The sequence below is a fragment of the Lineus longissimus genome, chromosome 18, assembly GCF_910592395.1.
Source record: "Lineus longissimus chromosome 18, tnLinLong1.2, whole genome shotgun sequence".
Classification (NCBI taxonomy): domain Eukaryota; kingdom Metazoa; phylum Nemertea; class Pilidiophora; order Heteronemertea; family Lineidae; genus Lineus; species Lineus longissimus.
In genome coordinates this window covers 5,693,092-5,712,342 of record NC_088325.1, presented here as the reverse complement: position 1 = coordinate 5,712,342, position 19,251 = coordinate 5,693,092, and the positions used below count along the sequence as shown (strand labels likewise).

The following is a 19,251-nucleotide window of genomic DNA, read 5'->3' as shown; positions in this document are numbered from 1 at the left end:
GCTCGACTGAGCCATCACAAGGGCCAGCAAAGTCACTCATTGGTTACCTCCTGCGAATAGACTCGAGAGAAGAGGCCGGGCTTTGAATATCCCGAAGTGGTGTTATTTTCATGAAAGTACAGTATTCACAAACCTGGTGTTTTCCCAGATGTTATGTTGCTGAAGTTACTCGCGTGAGTTCCCGGGATAGAATTATTGCTGCGCACCCGAAACATATACCAGACATTCGACTCAAGACCCATAACCTTATGATACACGGCTTTCTTGAGACCTGGATCAGTTATTCCTCCTTTGGGAACCTCCGTTGCAACATCCCAGTTTTCTGCAGACTTCTTGTATTGGATGTAAAATCTCTGCTCCGAATCACCATTGAATTCTGAGATCCATTTGAGGGTCACTGCTACGGCAGATGAGTTGACTACTTTGAGAATGCTGGGTGCAGAGGGTGGACCTAAAATGAAGCAACTGTTGTGATCTACAGTTATGAGATTGATGTGTACATTTGGTTTTTCAACTTCTCAGTTGGAGTCATGAACTACATGTGTTTGGCATTGACGTCAATATTCTCTGTGATTGGTGTCACCGCAAGAACGGTATGATGAACGAAAAATGCGTGTCAGATAGAATTACATGCGAATTATATGTATTTTTTGGTAACGAATTCAGCTAAATAATTGTAACGAATGATTGTGTAGTTTCGGTACTGTTTTTGAAGAATGCTATTAAAGGCCATTTTGAGGGGGAAATCCGTCATTTCTGACCCATTCTATTTTCAGCCTTTATCGGTTTCCCCGGTTAGGAGACCAATCCTGTGGATGCTATTGAACATTATCAATTTCGACATACTGTGAAACTCATGGAGATGTGAGATACCCCTATTGCAACTACTTTTGACTGAGATTCTACATACTCCTGTGCTATAAACTGTTGATTAATTTGCACAAATCGTCCAGGCACCCACTGACAATCGCTAGTCCTCCTGTAAATATACTACAACTAGTATACTAGTACTCTTCTCTGAATTTCATGTGTAACTATCACAATGTTAAAATATGTACATTGTAAACAACTACCTGCCAAACTTACTACTAGTATACTGTATATCTTCTCCACAAAACTGCCATGTACCGAAAATCCTTATTCATTGCCATCAGTTCACATGTACCAAGACAAAATAATAAAGTGTACTTTTACATTTCATAACTCAAACTCTTTCTTCATATTTGTACCATCACCTACCCTATCATAACAACAGATTCATTGTTAAATGGTATCAACATGCCTACAGACCCCTCCTGCCACACCCACAACCAAAGCCACACCCCTACGTGATCAGAGTCGCCGCCAGGCTTGTTTCTCTTCATCAGGATTGAGCGGATAATTCTCCCTCAAACAATTACTTGAAATAGGGTGCGATTGTTATGCTTCTCCGAACCTTGGCATCACAAAAGGACTCTGTATGGAACACGGGTTTAAACGTTTGGTTAAATTTTCAGAGAGAAGTTGTTTCAGTCAAAAGTACGTAATCAGCAAATTTGAAGGGGAAAATAAAGGCCAAATTATAATCAATATAAAATACAAATGTTTGTGTCTGTTGGTAATTTTTCCCCCCCCCCCCCCCCCGAATATCAAGTAGCTTTTCCGAACACTCCATGTGTCCATGCCCCATCCTCCCACGGGTAATTGCTATACGTATTAATTTTATAAGCTGTAAGCTATAAGATTCAATTTCAACAAGACATGCCATATAAAACTTTAAACTCAACGACCCCCTTTAAATCTACAAAAACCTCTAGAATTAAAACTTAGACGGAGGCTTTTTCGAAGCTGAACCAACAAGCGCACCCTTGTTTAACACATATCTTCCCCCTCCCCCCCCCCCATGTGATACAAAGTATCAATGCAGCTCTGATGAAAGTGTTTGAAGCAACAAAATAAAGTTAAAGAGGAGTAGTGTATACTCAAGGCCAGAACCTGCATTGATAATTTTTTGGGAATACTGAATTGGCGTTTTACTTGTAGTAACTTCACTGATGGTACCGGATTGCTGCCAATGCCAAAAGCCAATAGCTTCACGTCATGTGCTTTCACTTTCACTTTCAAATACTGAATGACTGAGTTGTTGTTTTCACACGTTCACACAGTAAATCAGAAAAGTGGTATTTTACGGGTTCGCTGACGGATACAGTTGATCAGCATGTACCAAAGGAACTGTGCAGTTTCTTTTGTTGGAAGCTGTGCAAAGGCCAAACACACCATTGTCAATGGATGGAAAAACTTCACTGGCCAGCCGAAATGCAAAGGGGATTGCTCTGACTACAGAGTTTATTTTCGTATCCACAAGAACAGCCCAAAACATCTGACCCAAAACACTGTACTCCAGTACCTCGGAAATGCCACAACAACTGGCAATTGGCGTCGCTGTTCGACAGGCAATTTGTGGAAAGAAGATAGCAAATGGACGATTCAGTTCCTAGAGGCATGTTACTGAATGATGGAGTGTACGTAACGGCAGACTTAGTTCATAAACGTCTTGTCGACTTTGAGGTTGTCGCAACAATTTTGATGTGTAATTTCGTTGTAAAATTATCATTATTTCTCCTACTTTTTGGGGCTTGAAGCAAGACAAAAGAAAATAATTTGGTCAAAGTCAATCCACTGTTTTCCCATAATAAATGATTTGGGCCATGGTGCCATCCATGCGATTATACTGTCTTTTCATCGACAAACCACCGGTTCCTAATATTCAGGCCAAACCCACCTTATGATGGTACGTAGTAGAGGATCACAATACACGCATGGTAACGACCAATAGCAGTAGACTGTCAACTTAGAAGGCAGGCCTAGGTTTTAGAGGGGCTGCTGTATGTTTCGCAGGTGACCTAATAGGGTTGCGTCATTTGTACGGACGAGTGCCGCGGCGGAATAATACGGGGTGTCCCACAAAATACTCCACCGGTTTTTACGGGGTGTTTGATCTCAAAATTTGAGTACCTTAAAAAGCGTAAAAAAGGCAAGGAACTTCGAACAACAATGTCTGGTCCATAGTTTGGAATCCGGGAGAATTACCTTAGCATTTTAGTTGGACATTATGTGGGCCTAAAAGGGCAAACACTATTGAGTAATCAGTGAGGTTTCAGGTGTATATAAAGTTTGGGTACTGTCGGAAACCTCTTCTTGCCTTGCCTACAACTTGTAGAAATATGGATGAGCCACTGCCTAAAAGAAAGCGTAATTATTCCGTGTCGGAGAAGCTGCGATACCTGCGAGACTTTGAGATTGCCATTGGAAATGGCACTGTGCGAACGATGACATAATTTGCCAACCACCACAACATACCTTTTGAGACGTTTCGCAGGTGGAACCGTCATGACCTGGAATAGAAGGAGGAGCAGAACCGGGGCAAAGACCGAAAGGTGAAGCAGAGGTTGATTGGTTACTGGCCTGAGGTCGAAGACCAACTAGAAATTTGGTTCTGGGATGTTCGGCCAAGACGTCTACCTGTTGTGATCCAGGATGTCCAGGAGAAGGCCGTGCAACTATTCCAGACCTGGTGGGATGCCCTCCCAGAAGAGCGCCGACAACTCGCCATAGAGGCAAAACCACTAATGCATGATTTCCATGCATCCAACGGCTGGGTGGAACTTTTTATGAAGAGGAAGGACATCAGCCTGCGAAAAGTCACGAAGAACACTACCACTATTCCAGAAAACGCCGTTATCCTGGTTCGAAACTTTCGCGATGAAATAACCAACACCATCGAAAATTTTGGTATACCAATGCGCCTGTTTTTCAACATGGACCAGACTTTCCTCCTTTTTGACCTCCGCCTAATGTACACCCTCAATGAGAAAGGCGGCAAGGCTGTTGATGTACGAATCTCCAGGAAGAATCCAAAGCTGGGATGTTCTGTTACACTTTGCGTGGCGGCGAATGGCGATAAGATGCGAGCCAACATCACCTTTCCGAGAAGAGGATTTGTTCGCGCGCTTCGAGCTCTGGAAGAGGCCGGGTTGCCCGAAAACGTTGTGGTCGCATCGTCCGCCACGGGATGGGTCAGACAGGAGACGATTCACCATTGGCTTGACGAAATCTTCATCCCATACGTCCATGAGGCCCATGCTGAACATTTCATACTTTTGGTGGATCAGTTCAGAGTAAATCGAACGGAGAACTTCAGGAATCGTCTCACTGCAGAAGGGGGCAGACTCAACTTTGTACCGGCCGGATGAACACCTTTGGCACAACCCCTGGATGTGGCTGTCATGAGATCCTTCAAATGTCACGCCAGACACGCATGGAAGTTATGGAAGACCGAAAACACCAACGAAGCAGGCCAGTGTGATCCAATTGGACTCAGAGATGTTGTCAACATCGTCAGCCGTGCCTTGGAAGCGATCAGCCCAGAGGTCGTCGAGCATGGATTTGAGAAAGCGTTACGCCCACAGAACATAGACGCAGGTCCACACCCAGTTCCAGATGACGACGATGACGACGAACAGGGGGTAGAATTCCTCAATTCCTCAATCTGCCTGATGAGTTTGAGCCTGAGATAGCAGGGCAGTAAGCAATCGGGTCAACAGAGACAATCGGCAACCGGACCAGAATAAAAATCCAAAATAATGAATAAAAAATATTTTTAAAAAAAGAAATGAGAAATAAAAAATAAAAACAATGAATAAAGGCAAAAAAAGATGAATAAAGATTGGATGAAAGCCAATCTGAATAAACCTTAATGCATGAAGCGTCGCTGTCTTGAAGCGATGCTGGTAGAGCCCCCAAAAGGCCTGTGATGCCCACTCCAACGCGTTTTATGTGAGAAAGGGTTAACGTTGATCTATCAAACAGACCCAAACCGAAAAACCGCACTGAAACCGCAAACTCAGACCGCAAACCACAATAAACGCGAGCGCTTTGCATATCCTATGTGTCTCGTTAGGCCAATCTGTCCTTCTACTAGTAACACACCTACTTCATTCAACTTTCGACCAATGAGTGAAATGGTATTGTGCCCTGTGCTCGCGATAGGCGTCTGCATTAAGCATAATGAACCGGTCTTACATCGATGAAAAGACAGTAAAACAATTGCCGTGGTATTTTGTCATACAATCACAATCCAAGGGATGGATCCTTAAACATTACTGATACATTACGCCTATGGCAAGCGGAGTGTACAGTTATTCAAACAACCTATATTTCTTCAATAAAAATTGGTTTAATGGCTGATCAACTAAGTTTGTCTGAAAGAAATATATTTTTTAAAACAACCTATTTTTTCTCCTAATAAACCAGGTTGTTTGAAAAATATAAGTTTATATGTAAAAAAAAAAAATTTTCTGCCTCATAGATTAAGTTTTTTTTCCATAAACCTATATTTTATGATGAAAAATACTGGTTTTTCAACACAAAACCTAAGTTTATCACCTAAAATGTAAGTTTTTTTCACCGAAATGTCCATTATTTATTCAATATAGCTTGGTTCATCAAGCAAACAACCAAGTTTATCTTTGAAAAACAGGTTTATGTCTAATAAACTATTTTTTAAACCTGGTTTATAAGAACAACCTACCTTGTTATCGACCCCACCGACAACTGATTTCGCTGGGATGAGGTTAGCTATGTACCCGTTCCCCGTCCAGACAGGAGTACCACATGCACATGCGCATGCACAACCCGTGGTGCCGAGGTTGCACATCCTCGTCCCACAAAGATCGTTAGTTCGTGTACGTAGGAAACGAGGTAGAAGATACAAGTTTCTTGATAAAGTAGGTTCCTTGTACGCCGTTTGTCCAGTTTTTCCACCCAAAAAATTGAATCTTCATTTGACCTTGACCTTCCCCCAATGACCTTGACCTTGCACAAAACTTCTTAGTATGCTTAAACGATAGCCGATGCAAGGAAACATCTGAATGGACATTTAAATTGTGTATTTCTGATAACTAAGTTGGAAGAAAACGGTATTAAAGTAATTATCGGCTATGTTTGTTTTCTGGTTCATCAGTAAACTATTTCCAGAACGTCTTTAATGGTTTTCCAAATTTGTTTCAGCTCTTAGATAGTAAAAAAAACGCGTCATTCGTTATTCTTAGTACGCGCATGTCCTGGCGCGAAATAACTTTCCATCCACGCGAGTGCACGCCGAGATCCGAGTTCACACTACCATGTCATGCAGATTTCTTTAGCCACTATCAAATCCTCGACCCCTCCTTGTCTTCAGGTTTCCAAAACAAGCTAGGGGTCAAGTCTAGAGTCATCATTGAAGCAAAATATTTATTGATGTTCATGAGGTATCTTGCATGGATCTGTCTCAGCAGGAAGCCCACATTGGTCAGAAGAAATTTTAATTACTGTTGGTCTACTATATCAGCGAGGTTTACCTGTACATACCCTACATTCAGGTTGTCTACTCTACCTAGCCTTAAATTTATTTTGTATAGCACATATTCAAGGTTACATGATATGAGGAAAAGATTTAAGACTTCATGGTTATGAAAACGGCTTGTGCCAATAATTATAAGATGATATATCACAGGCACTTATCACCTCGGGAGGTCCAGTGTTCTGATAACAAGCACCATTGGAGTTCCTGAGAGAATCTAGAGATTGATCTTCATGACTGAGCTGATGGTGGAAAGCAACCCACTTATCAACTTTGGACCTGAATTCACTGGTGGCATCTCCTAACACTTACCAGGTGGTGTCAATTTGAAAATGAATGCGCTTGGACCAGTTGGGCTTGTGACATCCACCTTATATTGCCCAAAATAGTCTTGCTTTACTGATTTTATCTCTAAAGTGTACGTCGTCTCATTGACCTTTGCAGGGGTGAAATCGGAGTCCAGGGCTGTGAAGTTTGTAGAGCTGTGGTAGCGGAACCAGGTAGCAACCGTAGCGACTGGGTTAGCTATGACGTGGAGTGTGAATTTGGCCGGCTGGTTCAAGGTGGCGGTCGTTGTCAGGACTTCAGGAAGTGCAGGGTTCCATATTGGTGGGTCTGAAAAATACAATGAATCTTATTATCTCCTATTAACATGATATAAATGTCCAAGGAACACATTGTAGCGTCAAAACAGCTTCGTCCTGATACCTTTTTGCCCGTAACATCGCAGTAAAAAGTACAGTAGAACCTCTCTATTAAGGACACTCTCGGGACTGACAAATGCAGTCCTTAATAGAGAGGTGTCCTGATTGGAGAGGTCAAATTGAATGGAAAATACCAATTTGGGACCAAAACTAGTGTCCCTAATAGAGAGGTTGTCCCTAGTGGTGTCCGCTAAGGGAGGTTCCACTGTATTAAGTCCTAGCCTTATACACTCTCTAATATCGTTAGGATATATCAGGACTTCAGGAAGTGCAGGGTTCCATATTGGTGGGTCTGAAAAATGTGACCCGTCACAGCAAAACCAGGCGCATGTGGCACAGAAGATGAGCCAAAGTGACACCAGGAGATAATGGAAGAAATTGATGTGCTCATATTTCACAAAAGGCAGACAATAGAGAATTGATCAGCAGTCCGTCTCAAACTGCCAAGCTCAGAGCCACATGCGCCTGGTTTTGCTGTGACGGGTCACAAATAGGATGAATCTTATTATCTCCTATTAACATGATAATATCAACCCCCCCACCCAGCAGGTTTAATGGATATTGTTAGGCCTTAACCAGCAAGAGCAAATACGAATACATTTCCCATTTCACAGGATGATGACATTTTGCTATGCAAGGTACTACCGTGCACAGGCAGTGAAAGGGTTAAAGGAGAGAACTTACAATTTACAGTTATGTTCATACTGTCTGATGTGGAACCACCATCATTTGTTGCAGTGCACCCATAGTTTCCTCCGTCGTCATATTTCACGTCGTAACGGTAATAAACACGGGACGTCGACTGCAGCGTCTTTCCGTTTCGTGTCCACCTGTACTGCTTGACGTTCTCTGGGTTTCCACCAGTGGCATTGCAGGTTGAGGTGAAGGTCGTTCCTGCTACCACTATCCTTGTTGAGTTAGTCAGCAAGGTCACGGTGTGTGGATCTGAAAAGGGAATCATTTTATATCCCACAATCATTCTTTGTACTCGAAAAATATATAGATATCAGTCCACAGACACTGCCAACCATGGACATTATCATACTGATTTACATGGCATTACAGTCCAAGTAATAACTAAAGTCCCTTGTTCACAAACCTGCATGTGGGTTGCACTAATGCTCCAAACACAATCTACATGACCTTGGAGTGAGCTGCGTGCACCTTACACACACCTTTCGCGCATGAGGATCGCAGTGTATTTTGCATTATGTTACGCCAAGTATGATTTACAGAATCTAAAATGGATTAAACAATCTAATCTATACTTGGTTACGCGTAGCATACGCGAAACCTTCACAACCACATCATGAGTTTGGGGTAAGCTGCCGGCGAGGTTACGTGGCACCAGTTTACCCAAAGAAGAGGGTATGTCAGTTATGACCAGGACTGTAACGGATCTTTGATGATTCAAGTTAATACACGTCTATCTCGATGGCCTATAGTGGTTAAGACGTCTGCCTTGTGAACGGGCAGTCAAAGGTTTGAGGCCCGTTGGGAACCTCTTTCCGATGGAGCCGGTTGGTTTAGCCGCCAGCAGGGTACAAACTGCTTCTTCGCTGGCGAAGCATTAGAGATAGGAGTTTGGAAGTAAAGAGTGTCTCATAAGTCAGAGCTGGCTGGCCCTTTCAGTAGGGGTGACACGATAATAAACAATACTTTACTTTTTCACACCGGTCACAATCAATGATAGATTCACCAGAATCTTTTGTCAAAAGGTGAAAGGGGTCAACCATTTAAATCGTATATGAATAAAAGCTTTCAAATTTTGTTTAATGTTATTAGAACATTCTACAGCATCCATGAAAATTCTAGACAGAAACGTCTTTAACGACAACTTTTTATTGATTTTGTAAAGGATTCAATTTCACGGATAGTTTTGCCTCTGTATCACTTTTGACTTACAATATACTGTATACGTAATCTCATTGGATTTCTTGAACATACTCGGATAGCCGCTCACACTCGACTCGCAATAAAACTTGGCCTGGTTGTCTGATTTTGCCATCGTCCGATCATTCAATAGGATTGTTGGCCCAGGTCTAGTAAGAAGCTCCTTTTTCCCGCCCTTATCTCGGTAGATGGTCAGTATTGGATTGGGCGGGTTACTTCCAGAGGTCATACAGGTGAATGTCTCTCGTTGGTTTAATGGACGCACTGATTTTGTTGATGAAAGGGTTATTGTATTAGGTGGGTCTGCAATTAAAGATACGGTTGGCAAAGTTAGCAAAAACTAAATACTGTGTTTGATTGGATATCAGGACGTAATTTAGTACGTCAGTGCATGTTACACACGTTGTATGAAATGCTTAACCAATGCGTGTTACACACCCTGCTTCATCAATCTTACTCTATCAAAGGTTAATATTTCATGATTAAACTTCGCTTCGTTAATTAAAGTTCATACCCCTAGAAGAAGTTTCAACGACAATATAGAGGTAGAAGATAGGAGTAATCTGCTCAGTCGCTTATCACTGTCGATTTCATTACAAACTCAGGCTGATTTATCTTGGACGATCCCCTATTGTCTGAAAGTGGTACCTAGTGCCAGATACGATGACATAGTCTTGTTTCCATATTTTTAGTCGTTATTATTTCTTGGTATTATTATTCCAGCATACTTACAATACACTTCAAAGTCTAGACTCTTGCTAGTTGTAGTTGCAACAGCATTCTTCGCTTCACACCTATATGATCCGGCATCTGCTTTCGAGACCGGATTAAAGGACAGATCACTGAGAGTAGCTTTGGCGATGTTGTCCTTATACCAGGTATAGGCGATGGAGTTTGATATTCCCGGCTGGTGGGCATCGCATGTCAAGGTATGTGTCGTCCCTACACCCACTGGTTTGTCCAGGCCAGTCACTGTAGGCGTGTGTGGTGGCACTTTACGAACGAAAGGAAAGGATAAGATAATGTCGTTTTATGAGCAAGCAAGATAATTATAATTTTCTCTGGCCCATATCGAATCCATAGTTTTTTTAACACCATGAGAGGGTGCGATGGCAGGAAATTTGAGGTTTGAAGCTTGAAGATCCTGGGCTCAAAATAGAGAGGTTCCAAAAATTGAGATATTGAGTTCAGAGGAGTAAGTACTAATGCCTTATTTTAACTTATTGAAAAGCAAGTAAAATGACTGCTGTGATTAATTTACCTTTATAGTTTTAAAAATGTCTATAATTTATATTCTTCTTTTTTATCATCTTTTTTGGCCACTTTTGGTGAATTTACCATTTACCAATAAGGTCCAAGAAGTTATATTTTTTGGAAAGGCCAGATATTTGCCAAAATGATTTTCCAAAAATTTGTGCAACTCTTTTCGATATTTCCCAAAAAATACATAAAACCCACGATGGCACCAGTGGCCTTTGGTGAGTAGATCTGTAGGCAAAGGGTTGATATGCATACAATCACAAAGTAAAAATAATGTTTTCTATTTTTAAGCAGTGCAGAGCCATATTAAGCATATTGGTGGGAACACTATTTGCATCTAAAAAATGGCAAAAGTGCCCCGCAAACAGGGGATTTTCATTGCTGTGTCCTACAATCATCACTGCATGCGACAAAAAATGTGGTTCACGTTTGTCATCATATGTGCCTGCTACAAGAACCAGTCATCTGCACCAAGGCTAAACCCAGCAAATTTTGGTGATAGGGAGTCACGTGTACCAAATTTCAAGTTCATATCTTTATCGGTTACGATACGTGCCATAGTTACACTCAAACGGCCAATTTACACCATTTGACCTCTCTGACCTTGAAGATAAGGTCAAATCAAAAACCCGTAGGATATGTGATGTAGCCTTGCTATGAGAACCTACCGTACAAATATCATCGAAAACAAGTCACTAATAAGCGAGAAATTGAACTTTCGACCTTTTTTAGTTTTGGCCCCCTGGTGGCCTAGTCGAGAATCAGATTAGACCGAAATTCATTGTCAGAAGTCACCGGACCTGGGGGGGGGGGGGGGGGGGGGGGTCCTGTGTACAAAGTTTCAAGTTCATAGCTCTAACAGTTAAGAAATGTGCCACTGTTTTTGAAACAGGATACAGACACGACGATGGACGACAGACACTGCGGTGTTGTATAGACGCCCCTATGGTGAGCCAAAAACACATTAATGATAATAGATGCTAAAGTATCAAATTGCAATGGAGGGCTTCATGTAACAACAGGATAAGACAATTGTATTCAGCTCAAAGGATAGAGGAAACTTAAGTGCCAAAAGACAATGGAGCGCTTTGAAGACTTTAGACTCTCACATACTATGATAATGACAATCGCCATTGGAACAAAGTACAGATGACGAAAGACAGAGTGCACTGCTATAAGCCTAAGAAGACACTGAAGGAGCAGGAACAAAGACAATTGCCGTACATGTAGAAACTAAGGATACATATAAAAGACACTGAAGTATCAAAAGACATTGGAGTACTAATTAAGGCTAAAGACACAGGAGTTAAGCTAGCAAACAGTGTATTAGAAAAAGACAGGCACCACAAAAGATATGGAGATTGAGTAGCTGATAGCCTGAGCCATATGGACTTGTGGACAACTCCATATGCCACAAATGCGAATTCAAAAAGATACCTCACTGCCAAAAACTGCTTGGCTTGAGCTGTCATTTTAGCCAAAACCTCGACAAGGTTTTGGTCTAATTCTTAGCTCCACCCTTGCTGTATTTGGTGAGACAACCAATACAGTAGAACCTCTCTATTAAGGACACCCTTGGGACTGACAAATGCTGTCCTTATTGGAAAGGTGTCCTGATTAGAGAGGTCAAATTGAATGGAAACAACCAATTAGGGTCTAGAGCTAGTGTCCTTAATAGGGAGGTTCCACTGTACCTCCAGTTTGGTTTCAATTCCTTACGCCAAACAAGATCACTCTCACCTTTCACTTGGATATGCAACAAATCACAAGCGTCACCTTTGCCAATGTCGAAACAATCCCAGTAGGCGGAGTCAGACTCCTCAGCTTTCAGAATTCACAAATTGAAATTCAGATTAGTCGCTGCGCGGCTTGGAGATTGGCATGTATCCCATTCATATTTCCCGGTACCTGATACAATCGTACAAGCTTGTTTATAAGTGGTCTGGGCGATAATAATTGCTGATCCTTGAGAAGTTGGCCGCCTCCGCCAGTCAACGGTAAAAACCCCAGGGGCGTTTTAGTCGACAATAGAGGATGACATTATCCCCAATGGCAAGTTGAAACTTGCTGGTTCTGACTGTAAAATCGGTATTTAAACACGTAGGCAGAAAATCATGCAGTTTGTAAGCCTTCGGTGGGGTAAGCCATTTGCATAGCGGGGTGTCAATGTTAATACCTTGTAACCAGATAGCACTTATGAAGTTCAGGGCTGTCACAGTCAGACTTCTCGGCTGTCCATTATGGACTAATGAGATTTGATTTTGCTTCAATCTCACTGCTCGCTAGATGCAACGTTATCATAAGTGGAAACAGTGCGGTACAAATATAATTTTACTCACCTATGAGTGCAAGTTTTTAAGGGCTCCTTAAAATTTCAGATAAATCCAAGGTCATAGCTATTTAGGAGGAGGGGCCAGGTCACCAAAAGAAGTTTATCCCCAAAACACCCTAGATATATCAGGATATTATCTGTACTTTGGCAGAGATTTCGACAAATACCATTGACAGTATACCTCAAGTTTTGTCAAGGGCAAGATACAATCAGATGAAAATCATAACCCCTTGATGTCATATCTTTTGGAAAATCACAGGTCGATCCGCCCGTCAATCATCAATCAGCTTCATAATATGCTATCTGTCCACAAGATATTATATGGTTGGGTCATGCAAAGCAAAATCAATATTACATTGAAACTCATTGTATACCTTGTACTTTGACTTCCACACGGTCACTAGGCGTGCCCTTCCCAATATCAAGACAATCCCATGTACCAGCATCAGCAGGTCGAGCTTTGATTATCTTTAAATTATAGTCTCTTGGGGAGACATTTGTCGCAGCACCACAGATATCCCATCTGTAGTTTGTGCTATCAAGCTGTCTGTTAAATATGCAACCATTTTTAGTTGCGGTTCCAACATCTTTGAATTCACCATTGATATCTTTCCTCCACTGCACAGTGAACCCAGAAGGGTCAGTAATCCGACATGATAACGTAACACTATCGCCTATACCAACGGTAGTCGGTGAAACATTCACACTGTAAGAAGGAGCAGCTGAAAAAAAACAATAACATTCATTTTGAGAATTATGGAGTATAAAATCCAATCACTTTTACTTCATCAATCGTCAGATAAAAGGAAAGTTCTGCACTCCACCAGTTGATGTAGTTTCACCGATCTATAATAGCCACAGTGGCTGATCAAAGACAAAATTACTTCATTCAGACACGATATGGTCAACCCTTATAAGTCTGATGTAGGTCAAACAATAACGTACATTGTGTACTCAATTTGTGATGAATAGGCATAGTCATTGCGGTTAAGACACTTGCCATAGTTACAGCCTGATGGCCAATTTACACTATTTGACCTCTGTGGCCGTGAAAAGAAGGTGAAATTAAAAATCTGTGCGACATATATTGTATGGTGGTTAAATGATCATATCAAAAACTCGTATGACATGTGATGTATCCTTGCTAGGAGAACCTACCATAAAATGTTATCAAGAAACGAGTCACTCAAAGATATATCACACTTTCTAGGTTTTCACTTCTGGCCCCCTGGTGGCCAAGTCAAGAATAATATCAAGCCGAAATTCGGTTTCGGCGGTTGTATGACAGAGGGAGTCATGTTTACCAAATTTCAAGTTCATAGCTTTAGGGGTTAAGCAACGTGCCATAGTTACACTCAAATGGCCAATTTACTCCATTTGACCTCTGTGACCTTGAAAAGTACGTCGAATCAAAAACCCGGGTGTAAAGTTATGTATCATTGTTAAATGCAGCTATGACAAAAATTTAGCGACGATCAAGCCCTTAGTTTAGGGAATATAACACTTTTAGTGTTTTCGGTTTTAGCCACCTGGTGGGCAAACCGGTAATCGGATTGGACCGAAACTTGGCCTCCAAGGTGTCATGTCATTGCCATCTCAGAGAGGTGAGCTAAAGAGCATTTAAAACCACATTTTTTGTTGTTTACTTTGAGATATTTTAGAATAGAAATTGATACCTCACTGTCTGTATTGATTGTCAAAGCAAAACCGCGAGGGTGAAGCTAAAATCTTCCTTAAACAATAGTTCCTTAAACAACAGTTTGACGACACCAGTTTGTATGATGGTTATCATGTCATATTTTGGCTTGGCCCTTGTGTAGAGTTCCTATAGGTTTATGATGTGGCCTTAGATCAATGAACCAATAGTTTCTACTACATGGATTCATTGAACTGCGCACCCATGTGATACAACTGTGTACGTGATACGGAACAAGAGGCCCAAGGGCCTGGCGCTCAGCTGAGTTAATATCATTAATATCTTCCCGGTGTTTAGTTCATTATGCATGAAAATGGCATGCTCCATGGTATTTGATATCCTTTTGCGTTCACTACGGTACCAATGTTTTTGGTTGACATAATTATGCCACTGTTCATTCCTCAATCCTGACCATAATTCGGGTGAAATCATCGTATGAAAATATTTACCGAAACATGAAGTTTATGCCATGAATGAGGATGCTCATTGTCATAGCCTCGTTTACAAGTACGAAGTATTTTCCCGCGAATATTCAAAACTGCTTGGCTCCTTGCCAGTTAAATAACATGTGACTATACACAAAATAGAAAACTTTGATGGAAATTGTAAATCATTTTTTTATCTATCAGGGGAAACAAGCTGATGATGATCAAATAAATCATTCATGAGAAATCGTTTTGTTGCTGAAGCTTGCATGACAAAGTTAATGCTAAACCTTTTCTTGTGCTCTACTGCGCCACCGTAGTTTTCTATTTAGACAAGCGATGACGTCATTTCTGGTGATTCCCTACGTTGTCCAATGAGCGCTTTTTAAAATGTGCCATTTGGTATTGTATGCAATGTATTTTTTCAGCGCTGCCAGTTGCCGAACAGAATGCCGTAGTTCCCTCAATTTCCAATCAACTTTTATGGGAGTGACATTATTGTATTGCTGAGAATGTCTACTTTTTACTCATGAAAGAATCGTAGAACTAAAACTTAATAGGCGAACAGAATCATGCCGATTCACTGCACATACTGTGGGAATTCTCCACTTCAAAATACACATCGGCGATGTCATCGCGAACAGAGCATGCACTTCCGATATCGTTTTCACAGAAATGTGGCCAAATTTTCAAGAACTAATTTCTGAAAGTAGTCCCTAAAGACCTTATGACTACCACTGAAACAAACTGGTGATAATATCGCCTACCAGACTACTTTTTATGCAGAAAATTGGGTACTTGAGTGTCATTGAGCTCCAAGATTATTGCACATGACGTAAACAACATGCCGCCATTTTGTCTCCGCTTCGGTATTTCGTACGCCGCTTATAATGCACCTTCTCAATTAAAACCAACATAATAAGGCCTTACATCGTTGATTGAATAGGAACACCACACAAAACACAATAAAGTGGGGGTACAATCGATTACGAAGCTGAAGTGAACAGTGATTTATTCCTGGAGCTACTGCTTTTGTTGTGTAGCTGCCATGTTTTGAGAACTGGCAAATAGGATACTTCATTGATGGCTGACGTCATCGGGCGGGAATTTGAATCGGCAGAAATAATTAAAAGGCAGGTAGCGCCCTCTCCTGTTAAAATTTTGAACTTTTTCTCAATAAAATAGATTTTAAAGAATTTTATCTTAATATTAGAGCATATTTCGACTCATTCTGCTGCTCCTAGGCCGATATAGGCCAGTTTCCTTCATGCACTCTCGCTCGCAGGAAGTAGGTCGAATGGCGACAAATTTTGTTTTGAAAGTAGAGTTTGACCAGAAGTATCCAGAAATGCAAAATTGAAGTCTCTAGGTCTTACGGTTACAAAATGTGCACCATGGGTTTAACGGACGGATGGATGGATGGACAGACGGACGCCACTGAACAACTTATTTGACAAGCTCGGCTGACTTAGTCAGCTGAGCTAAAAATATTATACTGGTGGGGACAGCACCCTTGACAACACAATGAAACGTTTAAATAAAGATGTATTACCGAGTCTGAAATCAGCTGTAATCCTGTTTAACCGAAAGACTATTAAATGACATAGGGTTTGGTATGATTTTCTGCCCTTAATGGCATCGCATGTGATTTTGAGATAGTTTTTTGCTAAACAGGGATGGAGTCTTGGCATGGGATTAAATTTATCATAAAAAAGCTATTATTGTATTGGTCATGTGACATTACCGTCTTTACATTACAGAAATCATGAAAAAACCTTACCATTTGCACAATTTAAAATCAGGCTAATGAACAAGAGTGTTGTGATCACATGGTGGGAATATGGCACTTTTTCTCGTTTGTTCGTCATCACCTAAAAAAAGAAGGAACATTTAATGATAGCAGGATTACCAACATTTCGAAGAGACTCCATAAACAGCCACTAGGTAAAGATAAAGTTACATGAAGTCCCAAATAGGGGTCTCTCCGTTCTCACAGTACGTCAACTATTCGCACTTGTACCAGGAATATATCAAGTGTTGAATCAAACTTGACCCAGTGCCGTCACTGAGCATATAAGTCACCCAAAGATGTTCAATTTGACCTCCTGCTCCTGCCTATCGTCCCCCCTTTAAAGGGAATTAAAATTTTAGCACTGTACAGATGTTTTTCAAAGTCAAAAAGACATCTCTGCCCAGCATTTGCTACATGTTTTAGGCTGTGGTTAGCTTGGAATGTGGATTTGAAGTTTAGATAGGACATACTATTGGCCAGGTCCTTCTCAGGGATTAATGGTATCCCCGAGTGCTAAGCAATAGCTACAGTCAAAATCAAAATTGACACATCCCGCATTTCACGCCATAGGCACGCTACTCAGAGTGAAGGTTGCGTGTAATACACACAAAACATACATGTGTGTCACTAAAGCGTCATTGGCACACAACTCGCCCATACGTTGCACATAACTAAGGCAAAGCAAGACAGATATTGTGACTTGGACTGTACCAAGTGCAGCACTTTTTATCATTACAATAGATATGCTCTGGATATGAAAAGTTTAGGGCTAGAAAGACAGAGACACAGACACCCAGGGTGGAAGCATAATGCCCCAAGCTGTCGGATGTGAGGGTATATCGAAAGGGACAGGAATCCTGTCTACAGGGTGGCCCAGAAAACTTTTCCTCACACAATGGATACAAAATAGAATTCCATTGTGCAATGAAAAAGTGTTCTGGGCCACCCTGTAGTATGTATGGCAAACTAGAAGCAACGTCATGGGACAAACTTGATTTGAAACACCACACCTACAAATCTGCTTTCAGTCATTTGTATTCTTTATTCACTCACACTATCACCTCAACAAAGGGTTAAACCCATTATTGATATCTTATGACAACAAATACGGAAAATAAAAAGATATTTAAAGTCAGTTATCTCTTCCTGGTCAGAGTAAAGTTAATCTTAAGTCTATAATGACATGGCTGTGCGGGGATCAGAGACCGAAAGGACAATACATGCATATTTAACACCACAATGATATGCGTTTATATAAAGACATCATGAAAAATCTATAAGTGTTATCACGTTATTATAACAGGAAGATCTAGTCAAACGTTAAAATCAATTTTTTTATTGAGCAGTATGAATACCATACTAAGAGGAAACACTGCACACAATGACATATTGATGTGTTGGGTTATTTTGAGGAGAAATATTTTGGCCAATTCACTATGCCACCTGTACAACTTCGTCACAATCACCACGTGGTAGTTACACGGACTTTTCTTTCAATATGGCAATGTCCGGTGGTATTAGATGGACTATATACGCCAGTCCCCTAATCTTGTCTCTGCTCGCCACTTTTCGAGATTTTTTAAGATCTGTTAGCTTAGTGCTCATGTTGAGAAGACAAAAATGCCCACCTGGGTTCCCCCTTCAATCGACATTACCCACAAGCTTGTATCCAGGGGGAAGTTTAATGAGATCACCACTTGGTATGGACTTGCACCCAGGTCATGAATCCCCCCCCCCCTGGCCTCAATGTTTCTTATTAAATATCACATGTTCATGTAATGATATGAAAAAGTACCCTACAGATATCAAAAACATTATATTTCTAATGATAGAAGTGAGCCAGTAACTGATGATTAAATTTTTTTTTACAAAATTGTAGGCGATTCCTTAAATGCAATGCGTCAGATAGCCCCAAACTAAAGACTGACAACAACAATCGCACAAGTTCTGATTCAACTGCTTTTAACAATGGAATAAGATGCCACCTCAGGAGATCCAATAAGGCCTAGATTGTGATTTATACATGGTAAGGTTGTGTCAGATTTCAATGGTGTAACTAAGCTTCACCTATTATGTATATTCAGAAGTCTAGGCAATTTGTTATTTCTCTATGATGATTGCTGTAAAGAGAGCTCACTCTGGGGACTAATTGCAAATTGGGCAAAGCTGATAATTCAGTAGGCCTTGAAATTGTTTTATTTTCTGTGAAATTTTGTGATGGTAGCTGATGCTGTAGTGTACAACAACAAGGTTATTGAGCAGCTGATAGTTCAGTCATAATGCCCTTAATTGCTCGAATGGTCCCTTAACCCTTTAGAGGCAGAGTTTCCACAAACCCAAGTGTCTGGAGCAAAATGTTCTTTACATCACCTTTGACGCCTAAATTCTCACAAATCTTAATTTTCACCCTGCAAAACCGTATATGAAATTCATACTCAGCTACCGCACTATGTAACAAAAGTTGTCATTCAGAATACATCAGTCTCACAAAGCTGTTATAAGTGTTTTATGCAAAGGGGGGGACGATCAAGTTTTGGAGACTGTACAAGTCATGCAGTCGAAATCGGGCAAATAGAGAGTTTTTTTCTTTTTTGACCAAAGTCGAGATCGGGCTTCAAAGGGTTAAACACAAGTCCAACTGATCCACAATTCATGCCAAAATATTGTTGACAATCCTGACCGGTTTGCTTTATAAGTAAATAATCGTAATCATGTAGGACTACAATTTGAACAAGAAACATATAGTACAGGTTCTTAAGAGGCATTTTAT

At 40.9% G+C, this 19,251-nt stretch overlaps 1 protein-coding gene across 2 annotated transcripts in view; it reads right to left on the bottom strand.

Annotated features, from left to right (window-relative positions):
- LOC135502513 (hemicentin-1-like) overlaps positions 1–19,251 on the bottom strand; it is a 35,393-nt gene that overhangs the window by 7,856 nt on the left and 8,286 nt on the right. Inside the window, exons 2-8 of one of the 2 annotated variants that reach the window (XM_064795426.1) lie at positions 16,470–16,560; positions 12,943–13,290; positions 9,709–9,969; positions 8,989–9,279; positions 7,768–8,028; positions 6,692–6,994; positions 134–451 (exon numbers count right to left, since the gene is read on the bottom strand). In XM_064795426.1, the coding sequence (XP_064651496.1) occupies positions 134–451; positions 6,692–6,994; positions 7,768–8,028; positions 8,989–9,279; positions 9,709–9,969; positions 12,943–13,290; positions 16,470–16,557 (1,870 nt within the window). In that variant the 5' untranslated portion in view covers positions 16,558–16,560. The remainder of the gene's footprint in view (positions 1–133; positions 452–6,691; positions 6,995–7,767; positions 8,029–8,988; positions 9,280–9,708; positions 9,970–12,942; positions 13,291–16,469; positions 16,561–19,251) is intronic. The other variant, XM_064795427.1, reaches the window with a different exon arrangement.